We start from the raw sequence: 18,941 nt of genomic DNA, 5'->3' as shown, positions 1-18,941 counted from the left end.
ATCAACCGTATAAGTTATCAGAACTCTCTTTACAGATGGAGAAACTGAGGCACAGAGAAGGGCCCCACCCCCAGGTGCCATGGCAAGGGGAGGCTGCCACCCGAGACAGGCATCGGGCGAGTGGGGCTGGGGCACTCTTTAATAAAAGTGACTCAGCTGCTGGCGTGGGCTGTGGAATTTCTAAACATCCCCTCACATCCTGAGAGAGCAGGCGACGGGAGGGAGCGAGCAGAGGGAAAAGAGGAAGAAAAACAAGAAACTTGGGGGAAAAGAAAGAGAGGAGGGAAAAAACTCAAATTGAAAACAGACACACGCGTCCACCCTCCCTGCTCCACCGCCCCCCTCCTCCAGCTGGGCCAATCAGAGGCCGCCCTGCAGCCTTTCCCCCAAAGGGGGGGGGCAGGGAAGCCCACAGTGGTGTGAGCTCGGGGGCTGCCAGCAGCCCTCAGGCCCTGCCCGCCCCGTCTGGGACCCGGGATCGCTCAGCGAGCCACTTGGAGCGGGAGAGGACAGCCAGGAGGGAGCCGGGCCCCTCTGACCAGCGCTGCCGGCAGCAACCTGTGTGGAGCGACACAGCCAGCCAGGCCCAGGGGGGCCCCTCCTGGCTACCCTGCGCCTCCAAAGGGATGCTTTGGGCGTGAGGCCACTCCTCACCCCTGCAGCCCCCGACTCCCTCCCTCCTCCTGAGGCTCTCCGGGAGCCCACAACAGTCTTTTCTGCCCCCCTACCCAGCTGCTTTCCCATTTCTGGCCATCAAAGACTTTCTGATAAGGAGAGAGGGCAGTGAGGAGGACTTCCTGGAGGGGGTGACAGCCCAGAGCCTGGGATCTTGTCCCCACCAGAAGGCTTCATTCAGCAGCAAGGTAAGTGCTCGTCTGGGGGTGGGGACGGACCTCAACTCCTTGTCCTGTCCCCTTACCCCAGCCTGTGCCTTCTCAAGTAGGTTAAAAAATGGAAAATATGTTTAACAAAACCAGATGGGAGGAGACGGGAGGCTGCGGGCAACTTCAGGGATGGAGGAGCCAGTTTTATACTCTCTCCTGCTTAGGCTGCTCCTGGGGAGGGTGGCCCAGGCTTCCTCAACCCTGCCGCCCCCGTCCTCATCAAACAACCCCCAGAAGCTTCTCGCGGTGCCAGGCTGAGTGGAGGGGCCTTCAAAGCACAGCAGCGCCTGTTGGGGGTGGGGAGAGCAGGGAGGGGAGTGAGGAGGAAATTGGGAGATGGAAAGCAGGGCACAGGGAAAGGGGACCTACTAGGACACTGAAGACCTCAGAGCCATAGCCTTATCCCTGGGCCCAAGCCTGGTCCCTAAGGATCTGCCTGGCTTTAAGCCAGTGGGCCGCCAGGCAACCTCTGGGGATTTAAATGGATTTGCAAATTTTCCAGATTCCTAAGATATCCTTCCAAACCCCCAGTGGCTGGGAAAGTTTGAAGGCGAAGGGGCTGGGGCTTGGCAGGCCATGTTCACGCAGCTGGGGCTGGGGGTCTGGGACCCAGCCGTCAGATCTGGGGGCCCCCCTGTGAAGAAGGGGGCTCGGCTGCTGGGTCCTTTTCCCTGGTCCCAGGCAGCTGATCGTGCCTCCTGGCCCTGTCCCTCCTTCCACCCCTTCTCCACTCTATCCTAAAACATGAATCAGATCACAGTTCTCACTGTGACTCTCCCAGGCCTGTAGAAAGCCCAAACATCTAACCATGCTGCCTGTTGGACACTTACTGCATGCCAGGACTGTGCGCAGTGCTTTATAGTGTGATCTCTATAGTGTAACTCTAACCAGCAACTCCAGAGGCAGGGCCGATTTTACTCTCGCCTTACATCAGGGGAAAATGAAGCTTACAGCAGCGACAAAACTGTACCACACAGCTAGTAAGTAGCAGAGTGCTGCTAGGTAGTAAGCTCCCTGCCCATCACTCCACACTTGGTCCTTGTGTTCCCGTTCCTTCCAGTCAGACCCCAGGATTCCCAGAAGGAATTTGCACTATTTGCCTGTGGACACTTCCTGCACTTTCCCTTCAAGGATCCTTCCCACTCTACCTCCTCCAGGCAGCCTTCCCAGGTTCTTCCAGTCTTCCAAGTGCCCACCATGCTCTTTTCACTGGTGCCTTGTTGCTTGCCCCTTTCTTCCTATTTGTGTTCTCTTTGCACATCAGAGATCCTTCAGACCCTCATCTTTCCCATCTTGTGTTCTATGTCCCCCCAGCTGCAATGGGGCTGAGAAAATGTGCTGGTGAAAAGGAGGAGGGACTGGCTGAAGACCTTCTGTTCTCAAGTGTGAGACCAGAACCCAGGCCTCCTGTCTTCCCTCAGGTACCCTTCCAGAACACACAGATCGTGCAGTTCCTCCAGCTTGCTTTTGTCTGTGTCAAACGGGGAGGAGTGCCCCTGCCTGCATCTGTGATCCCAAAGTGCACAGAGGCCTCTAGCGAGGCCTCCAGAGGGCCTTGAGTCTACAGCAGTCAGGGATAGGAGGACCATGTTGGTCACTGTCATCAAGTGCTGACCCCATGCCAGGCACATAACCTGGGACCTCACACGCCTTATAATCCCCACAGCAGGTTTTTGGAATCAGTACTGCTCCGCTTGCTTTGCAGACAAGGGAACCAAGGCTTAGAGAAGCGAAATGACTTTCCCAGGGCCACACAGTAGAGTTGGTATTTAGGCCACCATCCGCTGAATCCAAAGGCTTAACCCCCTTGCTACCCTGGCTGCAGGGGAGAGAACTCTCACAGAGCTTCTCCTGGCTCTGGCGCCTCCAGCAACAGAAAGCTCAGCATCAGTCCTGAGCTGCTCCTGGGTCTGCCAGGCCCTGGCTTGGTCCTGAATGAGGGCGTCTGGTCATCGCCCTCCCCGCCAGTGCTCAGGCAGCCCCCCTCCTCTGTGGGAAGTAGAACTGAGACTTGTAATTGCCCACAGATGTGGGGCAGTGGAAAGCACCACAGAATCAGAGTCAGGAGACCTGGCGCTTGCCCTGGCTCAACTCAAATCCATTGTGTGGCCAACCTCAGGCCCCATGTCTTCTTTCTGGGCTGTGTCCTCACCTGGAAGGCAGTGGGCACCACGAGTAAATAACGCCATGCTTGGGCATCGGTTGACCATGCATTAACCGTGATTCGGCTTCTGGCTGACTGTGTGACCCTGGGCCAGTGCTCTGCCTCTCTGGCGTCGGTCCCCAACTCTGTGAGCAGCAGGGCAGTATGTAGGCTCCATGAGCTAACAGGGTAGGTAAGACTCAGCACGGTTGGTCCCTGCACTTCACGGGCAGGACTCAATGTCATTGTCTGAGCAAGGGCCGTTGCTCTTCTGCCTTTGGGCTGAAGGAAGGAACTCTGGGTGTTTTGCTCAGGACAGGCTACTGAGTGTGGTAAAGGGGGAGGAAGGAGTGAGAAGGTCCCCAGACATCCCTGAAGTACATCCCCTGCTTACACCCCCATTTTTGCACATGGTTCAGAACCCTGCGATCAGTGGAGCCTTGGACTGGGGGAGATCTTCCTCCACTCTTTTCCACAGTCCTCCCCCACCCGCACCCCAGGAGTCTCCCCAGGGTCAGAACTGGTAGCGCCTCAGCTGGAAAGCAGTGTGTACAGGATTATATAACAGGGACCAGCCCTTTCTGAGCACTTCCATTGTGCTGTGCATCCATTACCGCGAAGTCCACTGCTGTATTCCTCAGTGCTTGGAACAGGCCTGGCATTCAGTAAGTGCTTAAATATTTACTGAACTAATTTAATCATCACATCGGCCTCCAGAAGTATACATAAACTCTCTCCATTGTACAGATGGGGACATGCCCAGAGAGGTTAAGTCAGTTGCCCAAAGTCCCACAGCTAGGAAGTTGTGGAGCTGGGACTTGCACCTGGGTGTTTCTGACTCTAGTGCCTTGGATAAGAAGCTGAGTGGGGCCTGGGGTCACCACTAGGGATCCCACATAAACTCTGAGAATGTGCCTTAGCTGTGGGGGCCCCTCAGAGTTCCAGAGGTGGTTACCAGACCTTGGAGCCCATCCTGTGTGCCTGTGGGGGAGTCAGTCCCTCTCTGGGCCTCATTTTTCCCATCAATAAAACAAGAAGGTTGAACGAGACAGTCTCTGAGATCCTTCTAGCCCTAAAACAATTCCAGGATTCCAGGCCATGCCAGCCCAGGTTGGCAGCTGCACCAGCCCTATTGTTTACTCAGGGATCATGCATATTTAAAGGGTTTTTTCTTATCCTTTTTCTACACGTTATAGAAAGTGGTCAGGATCGATGACCACTAATGGAAAACTGTTACCTGCAATAACTAAGAAGACCTTTCAGACGATTAAGAGCAGCCTGTTAATGCGCTCACTTTCTCAGGGAGCAGAGCCCATGTGCCCATTTTCCTGGGATACTGAGGAAGGAGGGTCGGGAGGTGTGCCTGTTAGGGTGTGTGTGTGGATGCTGTGACCCTTTAGGTCCTTTCCAATGCTGATTTTATTTTTTAACCTCATATGCTCTGATTTTAAGAGGAAGCAAGGCTTTGGCCTATGGTGGGTGGACAAAAGATGGGATCCTGGATGAGGGAATAGATACAGAGACGCAAGGAGGCATGGAACTCACACGCTAGTTGATTCCAGTGTAGAAGTCCAACTCAAGCCCCTCCTAAGACTTCAGCCCAGAGCCCTCAGGCAAAAGGGCTTCCTGAACCCTCAGGCCCCAGGCCCAGAACTGCTCCCACTTCCCAGATGCTCTCTGGGCACCCCTCCCCCAGTCTAGTGCAGGTGGTTGGAAATCAAAGTGTATTGCTTTAGCTGCATTAATGCTTTTCTTCGCCTCACTTCAGATCAAGGCTATTTGATGTTTCAGGTGCCCGAAACCTTTCATCTGCAAGAGGTACCAGCTTCTCTGCCTTGTGATGGGAAGGGTTGTCCCTTGGGAGGTGGGGGCAGCAGGGCTAGGGGGTCAGACAGTTCCTGAAGGTCAGAGATAAAAAGGGCTTTTAGGGCCACTGGTTCAACTTCCTCATTGTACGGATGGGAAACTGAGGCCCAGAGACAGGGAGGATGCACCTTAGGTTATATAGATCGTCAGCGATAGCACTGAGCCCAGGACCTACCCTGCAGGCCTGGCCTTTCTTCTATGCCACCACAGGTGCTGTATCTTCACCACCCACCTCTGTGGTCCAGGGCTTAGGCTCTAGCTTTCCCTGGGGTGAGGCCATAGGGCAGAGTCTGGGTTGAAGAAGAGGGATGCCATCCCGACAAGTGGTTGGAATCCCCCTGGGTAGTTTTGTGAACCACAGAATCTTTGTTCACATGGCTTCTCCATTCAACTATAATTTCCTTTTCTGTAAAATGGAAGAGGGGGGCAAGGGAACAGCACAGTGACCCTAGAGGTTCCATCCAGCTCTACCCTTAGCCCCTGAGAGTCCCTGGCAGGCCCAGAGAGATGGATAAACAGGCTGGTGAGTGGATGAAAGGATGGATGAACAGATGGCCTCCCCTTCAGTCCAGGGAGCATGGGTGACTTAAGGACTATTTCACCTGTGTGGTCACAGAGACCTCTGCACTTAGAAGGGCCCTGCACTTGAAATCCTTAACCATTTTCTAACAGAGGCCCTGCATTTTCATTTTGCATTTGGCTCACAAATTACCTAGCTGGTCCTGCCAGGGAGGTCAGCTGGGTCTGAGATGGCTGCATCCCCAAACTTGTCCTCACTGCCTCCACTGTCCCCATCCTAATCCATGCCCTCCCACAAAGTGCCAACCTGCTCCTGTCACTCTCCTTAGTGGAGCCCCCCACCCATAGTGCTTGGAGTTGCACCATTGTGGCTGCCCAGCCAGCAGCCTGCCCCCACCCTCACTATCAATGTCATGAAAATTGGCTTCCTTTACCTCCAGGGCAAAGCCCAAATCCTGACCTGGCACCCCAAATCTTTCCCAAAGTGACCTCTGCCCTCCTTCCCTGCCCCTCACCTACCTCTTTGCTGAAGAGGCCCAGTTTCTAGCCTAACAGATCTCTCTCTGCCGTTTCTCCCAGATGCCTTGAGATCACCCACTTCTCTAACTGCTCACACAGGCCCCCTGTGGAATCCCCTTCCCTGGCAGCACCCACCATCGCATCATCCTCCAAAGAACCTAAACCTGAAGGCCTAGCTCAAGGCCACCCCCATCTCATGGAATCATCATAATCATGATAGTTACCACCTACTGAGCACCTATTGTGTGTCAGGTGCATTTCATTTCATCATCACCTTTAACTCTCAGAGACGAAAAAGGAATCTTATGCCGTTTTCCAGGAAATTGGGACTCGGTAAAGTTAAACTCAGAAGTCACACATTTAAGAGGGAATAGGACTGGCACTTGGCCCTGGATTAAGTGTCTTTGAGCTGGGACTGCCACCCTGAACTGGCTGGGGTCCCATGCACTTTCAGTGTCCTGGGTGGCACCAGGTACAGTGTGCTGGCATCAGGGTTCCATTTGTCTATTCTGCCCCCTCACCAGCCTGTCCCATCACCTCCCTGCAGGGGAAGGGTTACCATTGCCTGCCCATCCCAGTTCCCTAGCCTAGTGAGTTCTGAGCTAATAGGGGGCAGCTGAGGCCCCAGGCCTGATGACCAGAAGAGCTGACCCTACATAGCCATTTGATCTCACGCTGTGTAAGCGTCTACTGTAAGCCTAATCCCTTCTTAGGAACGTGAAGACATCCCCAAAAATTGTTAGGTAAGTTTCCCCATTTGTGGGAAATCAAATTAAAGGACTAAGACAATGGTATAGGAGAGAGCTTGTTGACAAACAGTGAACTGGGGGGTCACTGGACTTGGGTTCTGGTCCTGGCTGGGCCTCCAAATCCTTGATTACCTAGGAGGAGACACCCTGCCCCCACCCCAGCGGAGCCTGCTGACAACACCAATAACAACAGCAGCAACCCTTCCTGAGGAGCCCTTCTGGGGGGGGGACTTCCCTGCCATCTCATTTATCACATGCATCCCTTTACTGACAAGCCCAGCCAGCTGGGTCTCAGCCTTGCACTCGGTGCGGAGTGAGTAACTCTCCCGTGAGTGAATAAAGAATAATATCATGACCACTGACTTTGCAGAGGGCTATGCGCCAGGCCCTTCTCTAAGCATTTTACTTGTATTAACTCATTCGAGGCCTCCACAAGCCCCCACTTACAGATCAGAAGATGAGGCACAGAGAGGCCGAGCAACAGTAAGTGGGAGGATAGGGGCTGAATGACTGAAGGACCGGGTGCTGGAGCAGATGCAGAGGCAGCGAGAGGGAAATGAAATGTGGGAGCTTTCTCCCCTCCAGCTCTGCTGCCCAGGAGGGCTCTGAGGGGAATCTCAATGCTGCGTAATTGGCACCAATTAATAGCTAGCTACCCAGATAGTCTGCAGGCTCTGGGCTGCTGGGGGAAGGCCGCGTGCTGGTGGGTCAGTACCAATGGCCTGAGGCCTGCCTGCCCCTGCCCACTTGGCTCTGAGAACCCATTCTATTTGTGGCCCCCACCCCACCCCAGGGCTGATCCGGGGCTGGCAGCAGCCCGGGGAACAGAAGGTTTGCTTGTCTGCGCCTGCCGCACCCCCACCACCTCCCCAGCCTCAGCCTGGGACCCCTCTCAGGGGCTCCTTTTGCTGCCAGGGCCTGGTGCTCTCCGTTGCCATGGCACCGCCTGAGATGAGGCTCTGGGGGGTGGGGTGTGAGGCAGGGCAGCCTAGGGATGGCAGAGGCCTGGAACTCTGTAGCTGCAGAGAGAGGCCCAGGCCTCTGTGAAACAGTAGTAGGGGGTGCTGGGGCCCCATCAGGGGCAGGCCTGGACCCTGAGCACAGAAGGCCTATGGCAGAGCTGGCCACACACCCAGCCCAACTGCTGGATGCTCTGTCTCAGAGGCCCTTGGGACAAGCCTCAAGGCAGGCCACAGCCCCAGGCTGTCCTCAGGAAGGACTCTTCTCCTCCACCTATGTGCTGACCCTCAGGCTCTGCAGTGAAGTTGCAGAAAGGTTCTGAGACCTACCCCTAGCTTGACTTCCAAATTCCTGGGTGAGCTGGGATAGGCCCCTTGTCACTCTGCACCTCAGTGAGGGGAGGGACAGGACTGTGACCTCTGGGGATCCTTCCATCTCTGAGAACCTGGATTAGGGTGAACCCACTCAGGAGTGTTTCTCTGGGAACTGACCTTCTGGGCGGGAGACAAACAATCTAGCATAGCAGTTAAGAATACAGGTTTGGAGTCAGACAAGCCTGAGTTTGCTTCCCAGCTCCATTGTTGATTGGCTGTGTGACCTTGGGCAAGTTACTAAACCTCTCTGAGAATTCGTTTCTTCCACTGTGAAATGGGATAGCGATGGTGACCACCTCACAGAACTGTTGTGATGATAAAACAGAACTGCCAGGTCATCTCATTTAGCAGAGTGCCTAGTTCCAAGTTAGTAGGGGCTTCCATTTCTTTTCAGATTGTGGGGCATCAGAACAATGAATAAGAAAAAAGATGTCCTGGGTTTGTGGGTGGAAAGAAGCAGGACCAATGAGCAGAGGATACAGAGACAAATTGTACTCAACATAATGAAAATTTTCAAATAGCTTAACATCTGAGGATCCTGAGCTGGCCAAGAATGGAATGGGCCTCAGGTGAGGTGGTGAGATCCCTATCACAGGCAGGTGTGCAAGTGTAGGCTGTTTGCAGAGGGGGTGGGGGAGATGTGAGTAGAAAGTATTTACAGCCCTCCCAACCCTAGGACTGTAGGGCTCTATGAAAGATGGCATGGCTGTCTCCCCCTTGTCTGCCAGCTTTAGCCTCGCCCAACTGAAAGGAGAGCATAGACTGAAGGGAGGGGTCAGGAAACAGGGTGAAAGAACAAGGATGCTGACTCGTGTATTGAGCTCATACTGTGTGCCAGACATGGGACTGTCGTCTAGAGAGGCTGCCACCTGGGCATTGAGCCTGTGTGTTCTGGGTCAGTCTCCCCAGGATTGAGCACCAGCTTCATTACCGGCCAGCTCAGCAATCTTGAGCAAATGATTTAACTTCAGTATGCCTCACTTTGCTCATCTGTAAAATGGAGACACAACACTGGCCTCATGGATTTCTCTGAGGTCATTCACGTAAAGGGCTTAGCCTAGGCGGTGGGTGAGATGAACTAAATCAGAGGTAGTTATTCTTATGGTATGGTCAAGGCCTTCTAAGTCTTGTTCGTTTTTGAAGGGGCTGTTGGGGGCCCAGATGGGATCCAGAGGACTCTGGATCCATATGGCCTGGAGGGTGGCTGTGGGGATGAGCAGGGAGGCCAGCGAGGAGCCTGAGGAGGCAGGAAGTGTTCGCTCTGCAGGCAGGTGGACAGGGGCATGCAGCTGGCCGCCCTTCCTCACCGACCTTCTCAGGCTGTTCCCAGCCTGTGTGGGAACCCAGGCCCCCTCCTCTGGGTCACCAGCGGCCGCCGTGAGGCACACACTGAGTGCTTTCCCACGAACTGTTCCAAGTGGCGAGGCCTGCACAGCTCCCCTACCCCCAAGCGCTCACACTCTGGAGCTTGAGGGGGTGTGCAGCAGGAGGGGGGCTCGGACTGGGGGATCAGTCCGTTCTTTATCAGCCTGGCTCTGATCCAGACAGATGTTTCATTTTATTTTGAACTTCCAGAAAATAGGTCATTTCTTTCCATTATGTCCCTGGGGAGGCCTCCTGGGGAGAGGAGCACAGAGTGAGTGACGAGTGTGGGGGCCTCACAAGGCCCTGGGGAGCTGGGAGGGCAGCAACCTCCTTCCCTCAGTCATGATGAGCTGTCTGCATGGCCAGGGCGTGAAGGTTCTTACAGGCGGGGCTAAGAAGCCGGCCCCTAGCAGTTGTCCCCTCTTATCCACGGGGGATGAGTTCCAAGCCCTTAAGTGGATGCCTGAAACCTCAGGTAGTACCGAACTCTGTATGTGCTATGTTTTCCCCCATATATATGTACCTATGAAAAAGTAATTTATCAGTTAGTCACAGTAAGAGAGTGACAACAATAAGTCGTAATAAAATGGAGCAATTATAATAATATACTGTAATACAAGTGATGTGACTGTGGTCTCTCTCTCTGATAACTGATCTGATGATAACTGAGACTGCTACTAAGTGACTAGCGGGCAGGGAGCTCGCACAGTGTGGGGACGCTGGATGAAGGGATGATTCATGTCCTGGGTAGGATGGAGGGGGACGGTGCAAGATTTCATCACGTAATGGTGTGCAATTTAAAACTTATGAAATTTTTCATTTAATCTCTTGGGACTATGGGTAACAAACCTCGAAACTGCAAATAAGGGAGGATAACTGTACCTAGGGTGATGGAGAGCCACAGAGGTGCCAGGGAAGGACGCGGTCAGATAGGTGTCTCAGAAAGGTTGAGGTGTGAGAAGAGGTGGGAGGGGACAGACTGGAGGTGAGGAGAGGGATGAGGGGGTGCAGTGGGCAGCCAGAGGCCACCATGCTTGTGCTGGAGGAGGCAGGGGTAGTGGGATCAGAATGATGGTCCATGAAACTGGGACTGTCCTTGTACCTCCCTGGACTTCCAGAACAGCTCGAGCCTGTGCCAGGCCCCAGCTTACCAATTTCTGCTACTTTGTTTGGGGGACCTCGCAGGTACCTGGAAAACACGAAGGTCCTCTGGGTCTAGGAGCAGTGTGGCAGGGAGTCAGGCCTGGGTGATCAGCTGCATCACTGTGTGGTTCGGGCCAAGTTACTCTCCCTCTTGGGCCTTAATGTGATCCTGAGGCTTGTGGGGAGATTCATTGTGTAGGGGTGGAATGCTGAGCCTTTCCCAACAGATATAAGTGGGGTGTAGGATTGAGGGGGGCAGGTGGGAGCCCCACAGCCTCTGCCCCTTTCCAAGTTTCTACCTCCCACCTGTAAATTTCTCCCCACCCAGGGGACCCTGCTGTCCTGCCTGGCTCCCATGCTGCAAGGTCACACTTGCATCTCAGCCCACATGGGATAAAGCCACATGGGCCACACTCTCTGCCATGTCCAGCCTGTGCCATCATCACTCTTGTACTCTCCCAGCTGCTGACAGGAGGACTCAATCTCTGGCCCCAGATGCCTCTTGCCGCCTTACACTCCCAGGCCTGGAGCTGGCTGCCTTCTCCCAGCTGAGTCATGGCATCCTGGCTAGCGCCCCTCCCCAGCTCCCCACTCCCACCCCAGCATTCCAACTCAGCACAGCTGCCTTCCAGAGCAGGGTCCTGAGAGCCACAGCATGTCAGCCCAGGAAGCGGGGAAACTGAGGCTCAGAGAGGGGCAGGACTGCACCATAGGTGGGTGACAGAGCAGAGACTAGAACTCATGTCCCCTTACTTCCAGCCAGGGATCTGTGCCCTGAAGTTTGTCCTAGAGGCTGTGAAGTGCCCATGGTGTGGAGGAGAGAGGACTAGCCTGCTGGTCAGGAGACCAGAGTTGTCCCATTTCTGCCAGCATCTTAATAAGTCACTCTTTTGACACTTAGTCTCCAATCCCTGCTTGGCTAGGACAGTGCAGGAAGAATGACTTTGATATAAAGGTCTGTGTACAGCAGGGGGGGGGGGAGGGGGTCCTGTGGGGAGGAAGGGGGCAGCAGCTGTCATCTGAACCCTGGAGCCTTGAGCCACCAGACTCACAGCTGAGGCAGGGCTGGAGGCCAGGGCTGCCCAGTCAGGTGAGCATCAGTTCCCCACTGGCCACCTGAGCCCCGTCAAAACACTGGGCCCTGGCCCTGCCCTTCTCTCAGGCTCAGTTTCCCCATCTGTACAATGGGGCCGAGGAAGGAGGTTGGATGCGTAGATGATCCCTAAGGGCCGTGGAGCTCTGGCATTCCAAGACTAACCCCACGACCCCATGGCCAGGCCTCCTCCTCCCTCTGGCATCTTATTTATTCAGAGCATCCCTGGCACCCCCTCCTCCTCGAAGCCGGGCTCCCTCCCACCCCCATCTAGATGCTACTTCTGCCCAGCCTGTTCCCTGCTGCCAGACTGAGTGTCCCTCTGTCCCCTAAGGTGCCCACAGCCCCTCCACATCTTCAACCAGCTCGGTGGCAGCTCTTAATCCTGCTGCCCCGCTTCACCCTCATCTCAGAAAATGGCACTGCCTCCAGCAAACACCCCCCCAGCCAGAAACAGGGGTGGGGCTCACTTAGGGTACCTCTCCCTTCAGCCCCCCAACATCTAATCGACGAGTCCTGTTGTTCACAGCCAGATAATCCTCCAGCCCATCTGTTCCTATCGGTTTCACCTGCTCAAACCAAGAAAATAGAGACGTGGTGGCAGAGCTCTCACCTCCGCTCAGTCTCTGCTCTCTGTTCCTAGGCAAGCTCCTTAAGTGCTCTCTGCCTCAGTTTCCCCATCTAAAACGGGAATGATCATTGTATCAATCTCATAGAGTCGGCCGAGGAGCCGGTGAGTCAATACACGTCAAGGGCTTAGAACAGCACCAGGCGCAGCAAACGTACAACACGCAGGCTTTGTAGCCTATCCGTGCGCCCATATGAATGTGTGTTCAGGGGAGTTTGGGGTCCCGTGTGCACACAATGTGTGTGCACGTTGTATGTGCACAGGCTGTTTGCCTGGGTACACGTGTGATGTGCCATGCACATGTGCACCTCATGTGGGGGCTAGGAGAGCCCACAGGCGGCAGCCTGTGCTGCGTGGATGTGTGCGGGGCACAGTGGCAGCCGCATGCATGCGTGTTTCGTGCGGGCGTTGCGTGCACATGTTGAGTGCCTGCGTGAGGGCCGGCACACACATGGTCTGCTGGGTTTCCAAGGAGTGTGTGAATGAGTGCGTAGGCAGGAGCCTGTGCTGTGTGTGCACGTGCTCTCGGTGTGCAGGCCTCCCCCACTGGCAGCCACGCAGGCCCCCCTCCCTGGCCTGCCTGTGTCGTGGGAGCCTCAGGACCCCGAGGGAGGGAAGCTGTTGCCGGCGGATGTGGCCAAGATGGATTGGATTTATTTAGATTAAGGCGGTGGGAAAGGAGTGGAGACTCGTGTGCAGGAAGGAGAGAAGGCTGGGGCTCTGAGAAAGGCTCCCCAAGCATGCATGCTCCCCTGGACTTGAGGTCCTCACTCTGTTCCCTCAAGGGGGTACCTCTGATTCACTGTGAGGAGATGGGCAATTACCCCATCTTTGGACCTCTGTCCCCCAACCTGCCTAAAATAGGAGTCATCACGAGGGCTTCCTGGCACACAGCATTCTCCTCATGGGCAAAGGGGCGACTCCTGCAGGTCCCCTTCCTCTCTCTTTCAGGGGCCTCCTTAGGCAAGAGAGCACAGCAGCTATGGGCATGTCTATTCCCTGATTGTAACACCCACCTTGTTCCAAGGTGGCACATCCCTCTCCCTGAGGGGAAGTTGTCACAAGCAAGCCTCCCACCCCCAAATCAGCTGTCTGGGCCTCTCTGGGATTGGCTGGATCCATGGCAGCCCCTGGGAAGCCCAAAGAGGTCCATAGGCATTGGGTGGACAGCTGGGGGTGTCAGGGCCTCATCTGGAATGGCCGGGGAGGTGATGTCCAGGTGCCTCAAGCCACACTCTGGTCCTTCCCAGTCTTGTGGCCTGTTGTCCACACCACCCTTCCCCCTGCTGCCTCCTGGATTTCCATATCCTCAGTTTATTTGTAGGAAAGTCACCTGAAAAAATGAAGCCCAGAGAGGGAAATAACTCATCCAACTTCACATAGCAAGTCTGTGACCAAATGGTCAGGGAATTTCAGTCCATGAAATAAGATGGATTATGAATTTTTATATGAGTCCAGCCTCAGAAATGTAGCCCTCTCCTCATCAACATTCCCCCCCCCCCCCCCCCCCCCCCCGCGCCAAGCAGAAATAATAGTGACTAGAGCCTTCTCCTGGCAGTTTTCGAACAGGGATGGCTCTTTGAGATGACCCATCCAAACCTCTCCCTCCATGGATGCAGAAACAGAGGCCCAGAGAGAGCTAGAGACTTGCTAAGTCCCATGGTGGGCCCGTGGCCCCTGTGATAAGAGCCCAAATGCCCATTTCATAAAGAGAGAAGCCAGTCCAAGATCCCCAGGACATCTATACTCTTCCCAAGGTGTCTGCACTTTCCTGAAGCTCCTTTGACCAGCCTGTCCTCTTCCCATAGCCCGATTCTTCCGCCTTTTTGCTGTGTAACTAGGCCACGATTCTCTCCATCTCTGGGCCTCTGCTGCCTGTTCAAGAAGACCCCTCCCAGCTGAGACTCTCAGAGACTCTAAGCCACCCCCAGCCCAGGGCTCAGCAGGAGAGGAGCCAGGGTCAGGGGCTGCTTGCCCAGGGGGCCCAGCCCACACAGCCCAGCCTTCCAGAGCCAAGCCAGCCCCAGTTGCAGTGATCTCCCATCTCCAGGCCAGCCGACCAAATTCCTCCTTTAGAATAATAAACAGTGTGGCCAGCCAAGGAGGCTGAGAGGGGAGGGGCAGGGAGGCTGAAATGACCCCCTCCCCCCAGCCTCGGCTGCTAATGATTTTCTTTGGCTGAGATCTCTGGCAGGAAGGGGGGAGTCAGAGGGGCACCCACCAAGGGGCAGATGGGCCTCTGTGGGGGCTGCTGGCTCCACCATGGCGCTGCTCCCTCCTGCTGGAGGAGGCCTGGCATCCAGCTGGAGGGGCTGGGGCAGGAGGGATGGGAGAGGGAGGGGGCACATCGGAAGGGCTGGGCTCTCAGTCTGGAGCAATGGGAGAGGGGAGAAATGAGGGGACCCTCAGGCAGGCTGCTCTGAAGGGATGGGGAGACGGAGGAGAAGAGCAGATTCACTCAGAGAGCTCACTGGGGTGCTGAGCAGAGCTGAAACTGGGGGTCCACGAATGTGTAAATGTTGCGCTGTAAGTGGTATGCTAAGCATTATCCCATTTTGAGAGCTGGAGACTGAGGACACAGAGATAGTGTTGGCCCAGAAGGCAGCCTGGCTGGGGCTCAGATCCGGACTCCAGCCTTGGACGGGAAGCTAAAAGGCTGAGGTTGGGGGTGCAATGGGGGTGACCTGGGTGTGGCCTGAGGACCAGGCCAGGCTGGGCAGCCACTCAGGGAAGTCAGCAGACCCACAGCACCAGGAGGCTCCTTGTTGCCTGGTCACGTGGCTACTGCCCACATTTCTTGCTGTGACTCCCATCCCCTTCTGGTCTCCTTCCCGTCCATGCTGTAGGCAGACCCTTGCAAGCCTGGCTTTTGGTGGTTATTTGGGATCTTTGGATGGGTGGCCACAGGCAGGGATAGAACAAAGACTCATCCAGCTCAGTCTGCCTTGCAGTGAGTGTCCCTGCTTCTGGCTTTTTCTGTCTCCATCACTGTTTTCCTTCCCTCCGTCTCTCTGTGTCTTTGTCTCTTTCCCCCTCTATCAGTCCAGGTTGCTCTGTCTCTCTCTTGGACAAATTCTGCTGTGTAACCTCGGGCAAACTTCTTTTCCTCTCAGAGTCTCAGTTTCCCCATCTGGACACTAGGGGTGGGATGAGGGGCTTGGATTCAGTAGTCTCCACAGACCTCCCAAGGCTTGCTCTGCAGTGGGGCCTCCCCAGGGCCCAGCCGCTGGCCCCTCTACCCTGGGCCTCCCTGTGCAGCTCAGAACCAAGGAAAGGGGGCCAGGCGTGGGGGTGCTCCCCCTACATTCCACAGCCCTGACTCCCCCGCTTCCCTTCCCACAGCCACCTCCACTTCCTATTGTGCTTGTGGAGCTGTGGGAGTTCTGTGGGTTCTGGCTTACCCCCTCCTTCTCCTCCAGGCCTTTCATCACACTTTCCCAAATATTTGTCCTGGCAGATAAGAGCCTGGTATTGGAACTGTCACCCGGAGGACAGGCGGGCCCCTGGACACCATCCAGTCCAAGTCCCCCGCCCCACTGTACATATAGAGAAACTATGGCCCAAAGAAAGGCAGGGGCTCAGCCAGGGTCACCAGAGAGGTAGAGACAGAGCCAAAGAAGAGTAGGCTCCTTGAGGCTGGGCCTAGTGCAGCTGGAGGGGACCTGTGGGCAGGGGGCCCTCTCGGCCATGGGACACGGGTAACCTTTGACTTCGGCCCCATGGACAAGAAGGCTGGGTAGCCCAGGATGAGGTTTACTCTGCAGGACCCAGGTATGAAGATGGGCCCTAGCATCCCCCCTGCCCACCCTGGGCCCTAACTGTCCCCCATTTAACTTTGCAGGACACTATGCTGCTTCTGAGTGCCATGCCAGGTCCTGTCCTCAAAGGTAGGTAGACTGGGGGCATGGGTAGGGGTCCTGGGGAGCCACTAAGCAGGACCCTGGAGCTGGCAGGAGTGGTGCATGCTAACACCAGAGCCTGGGCACTGAGGGGCACTGCTATGCTCTCAGCCTCAATTCCCTGCCTTTCCAGTGGGTCTCAGTGGAGACCAGCTTCCACTGTCCACTCTCAGCTCACAGACCTCAGTGGATTCCCTGCTTGCTCAGAGCCCTCAGCTCAGATCCTTTGCTTGGCCTTCCACACCCCATGCCCCTTCACCAGCTGTTCCCACCCAACTCACTAAGAGTCACCCCAGGCTCCTATCTCTTCTCAGCAATCGCTGGTATTGGTCTGGCGGGTCTTCTTGAGGTTCGGGAGTCCCCACCCTGCTTGGACCCCTCATTGGCCGTGAACTGCCAAGTCCAGGCTGGGCTTCTCTCAGCACACACTTCCCTCACTCCTTCCCATACATTCACTTGGCTGTCCAGGGGCCAGGCAGCTGACCAGGCAATCAATGCTCATTGGCAATTGATGACTAGATAACTGCTTACCTGAGGATGGCTGACTGGCTGTGGGGCATGGCTTACAGAATCTTTCCCTAGGAGATGTCAGCTCGGGAACTGGAACCAATCACTTGACAACCCCACAACTTCTGTCCCCTTGATTTCCCAAGGGCCTCAGTATTTCTCCTGCCCCAGTCTGCCCCACTCTGAGCTACCTTGCCCCACTCTCCCCAAGCAGGGCCACCTCTGGGCTTTGGGAGGAACCTGGGTAGCTGGGCAGCTTTAGGGAAGAGACACAGAAAATGACCTGGGAAATAATGCAGGAACTGGAGGCTGGGAATTACTTCCCGAGGATTTCCTGCCGCTTTTGTGAGAACATGCCCACCGCCTGAATGCTGCTTGCTGAAGGACTTCAAGGCTGGGGGGCTAAAGGCACTGAGATCAGGAGGCCCTGAGGCCCTGGGGACTGGGCATTGAGTGAGCAGGCCTCAGTGCCATGGGTTCCAGTCTATGTTTGGATTAGGGACATGTCGTTTTCAAGGGCTGTGCATATGTGTCAGCTTTGAGGAGAGGTGTGGAGGCTCCTGGGCTCTGACATCTGGTGCCTCCTCTCCCCAAGGCCAGGCGCTCTTGCTGCCCCTGCTGTTGTTGCTAGGACCACAGACATCCCAAGGTCTGGTCATCACACCTCCGGGGCCAGAGCTTGTCCTCAATGTCTCCAGCACCTTGGTTCTGACCTGCTCGGGTCCAGAGCCTGTGGTGTGGAAACGGATGTCCAAGAAGCTCACGCAAGAAATGGTCAAGACCGAGGATGGCAATTTCTCCAGCATCCTGACGCTGACCGATGTCACTGGGATAGACACAGGAGAATACTTTTGTACCTACAATAACTCCAATGAGCTGGAGGCTGGTGAGCAAAAACGGCTCTACATCTTTGTGCCAGGTAAGGCCTGTGCTCACTCCCTTACCCCTCTTCAACTGCAGGCATCTGGGGAAGCTCAGAAAGTGCTTTAGTGACATGGTGAAATACAGCCAGCTTAGAAATGCAGACGAATTATGGAACCCAGCCTGGCTCAGTCCAGGAGCATGTTCATTCCTACCCCTTGGTCTGAATATCAATCTGCTCCCTGCCAGCCCACCCCAGTCCTGGCTCCCAAGAGCTCTGCATTCTCAGCTGTTTCCAATATATGCTCCCTCTTTCTACCTCCTAGCTTCCTCATTCCGCAGGCTCCAGGTGGCTTTCCCACACTGGTATTGTCGCTATCAAATGTTAAAGCTGGAAGGACTTCTGAGAGTAGCCTTATTGTGTAATAGGAAAACTGAGCGCCAGAAAGGGAAATGGGCCTATTCAAAGTCACACAGCAATTCAGGGGATAGCCAGAAACCCAGCTCCCCCTGACCCCCATTTTTGCCCCCCACCCCTGGCAGACCCCACCATGGGCTTCCTCCCGATCTTCCCCGAGGAATTCTTCATCTTTCTCACGGAAGTAACTGAGACCACAATTCCATGCCGCGTAACGGATCCCCAACTGGTGGTGACACTGCATGAGAAGAAAGTGGACGATCCACTTCCCATCCCCTACGACCACCAACGTGGCTTCTCTGGGACCTTTGAGGACAAGACCTATGTCTGCAAAACGACCATCGGGGACAAGGAGGTGGATTCTGAGCCCTACTATGTCTACAGCCTCCAGGGTGAGCCCCCTTTCTGGCCTGATGCTCAGCAGAGGCAAGTATGACCATTCACAGAGGCCCTTTCCAGTTTACAAAGTACACAGCTCTATTTGTCACTGGATCCTCATTACAGCCTTTGCAGGCAGATCATGTCTCCATTTTACAGATGAGGAAACTGAGGCTCAGAAAGAGGATGGACTTTGCCCCAGGTCATTGGGATGCCTTAGTGGCAGAGCTGGGTGGTATACAGTGGTAGGCAACGGCATGGGCTTTGGAGCCAGTTGGATTTGAATCCCAGCTCAGCCACTTCCTGCCTCGGTGACTTTGCACAAGGCACACCATCCCTCTGAGCCTACTTCTTCTGCTGTAAAATGGGATTACTGAAAAGATTAAATAAAAAAGAAGATGGAGGGTGTCTGGTACACAGTTATGCGCAATAAATTTCCCCTGTGCTTAGATGCCTGGAGAGTACTTTGATTTCCAGTTCTTATCCCTTCTGGAATGTCAACTCCATGAGGAGAGAAATTCTGTCTATTGTGTTTACTGCTAAAACGCCAGTGCCGAGAATAGCACTTGGCATAGAGTAGATATTTAATAAATATTTGTGGAATAAATGCATCTTCCACACCAGTCATCCCTTCT

General features: G+C 55.0%; 1 protein-coding gene across 2 annotated transcripts in view; it reads left to right on the top strand.

The window, feature by feature from the left end:
- Positions 1 to 411: 411 nt before the first annotated feature.
- PDGFRB (platelet derived growth factor receptor beta) overlaps positions 412 to 18,941 on the top strand; it is a 35,963-nt gene continuing 17,433 nt past the window's right edge. The window contains exons 1-5 of one of the 2 annotated variants that reach the window (XM_081135941.1): positions 790 to 863; positions 2,199 to 2,305; positions 16,085 to 16,130; positions 17,245 to 17,568; positions 18,054 to 18,320. In XM_081135941.1, coding sequence (XP_080992067.1) covers positions 2,204 to 2,305; positions 16,085 to 16,130; positions 17,245 to 17,568; positions 18,054 to 18,320 — 739 coding nt within the window. In that variant the 5' untranslated portion in view covers positions 790 to 863; positions 2,199 to 2,203. Of the gene's footprint in view, positions 864 to 2,198; positions 2,306 to 16,084; positions 16,131 to 17,244; positions 17,569 to 18,053; positions 18,321 to 18,941 lie in introns of both variants that reach the window. The other variant, XM_081135942.1, reaches the window with a different exon arrangement.

This window comes from Miniopterus schreibersii, assembly GCF_964146895.1.
Source record: "Miniopterus schreibersii genome assembly, chromosome: 4".
Classification (NCBI taxonomy): domain Eukaryota; kingdom Metazoa; phylum Chordata; class Mammalia; order Chiroptera; family Miniopteridae; genus Miniopterus; species Miniopterus schreibersii.
Note: the sequence above shows the minus strand (reverse complement) of the source record. Positions and strands in the feature narration are given on the sequence as shown.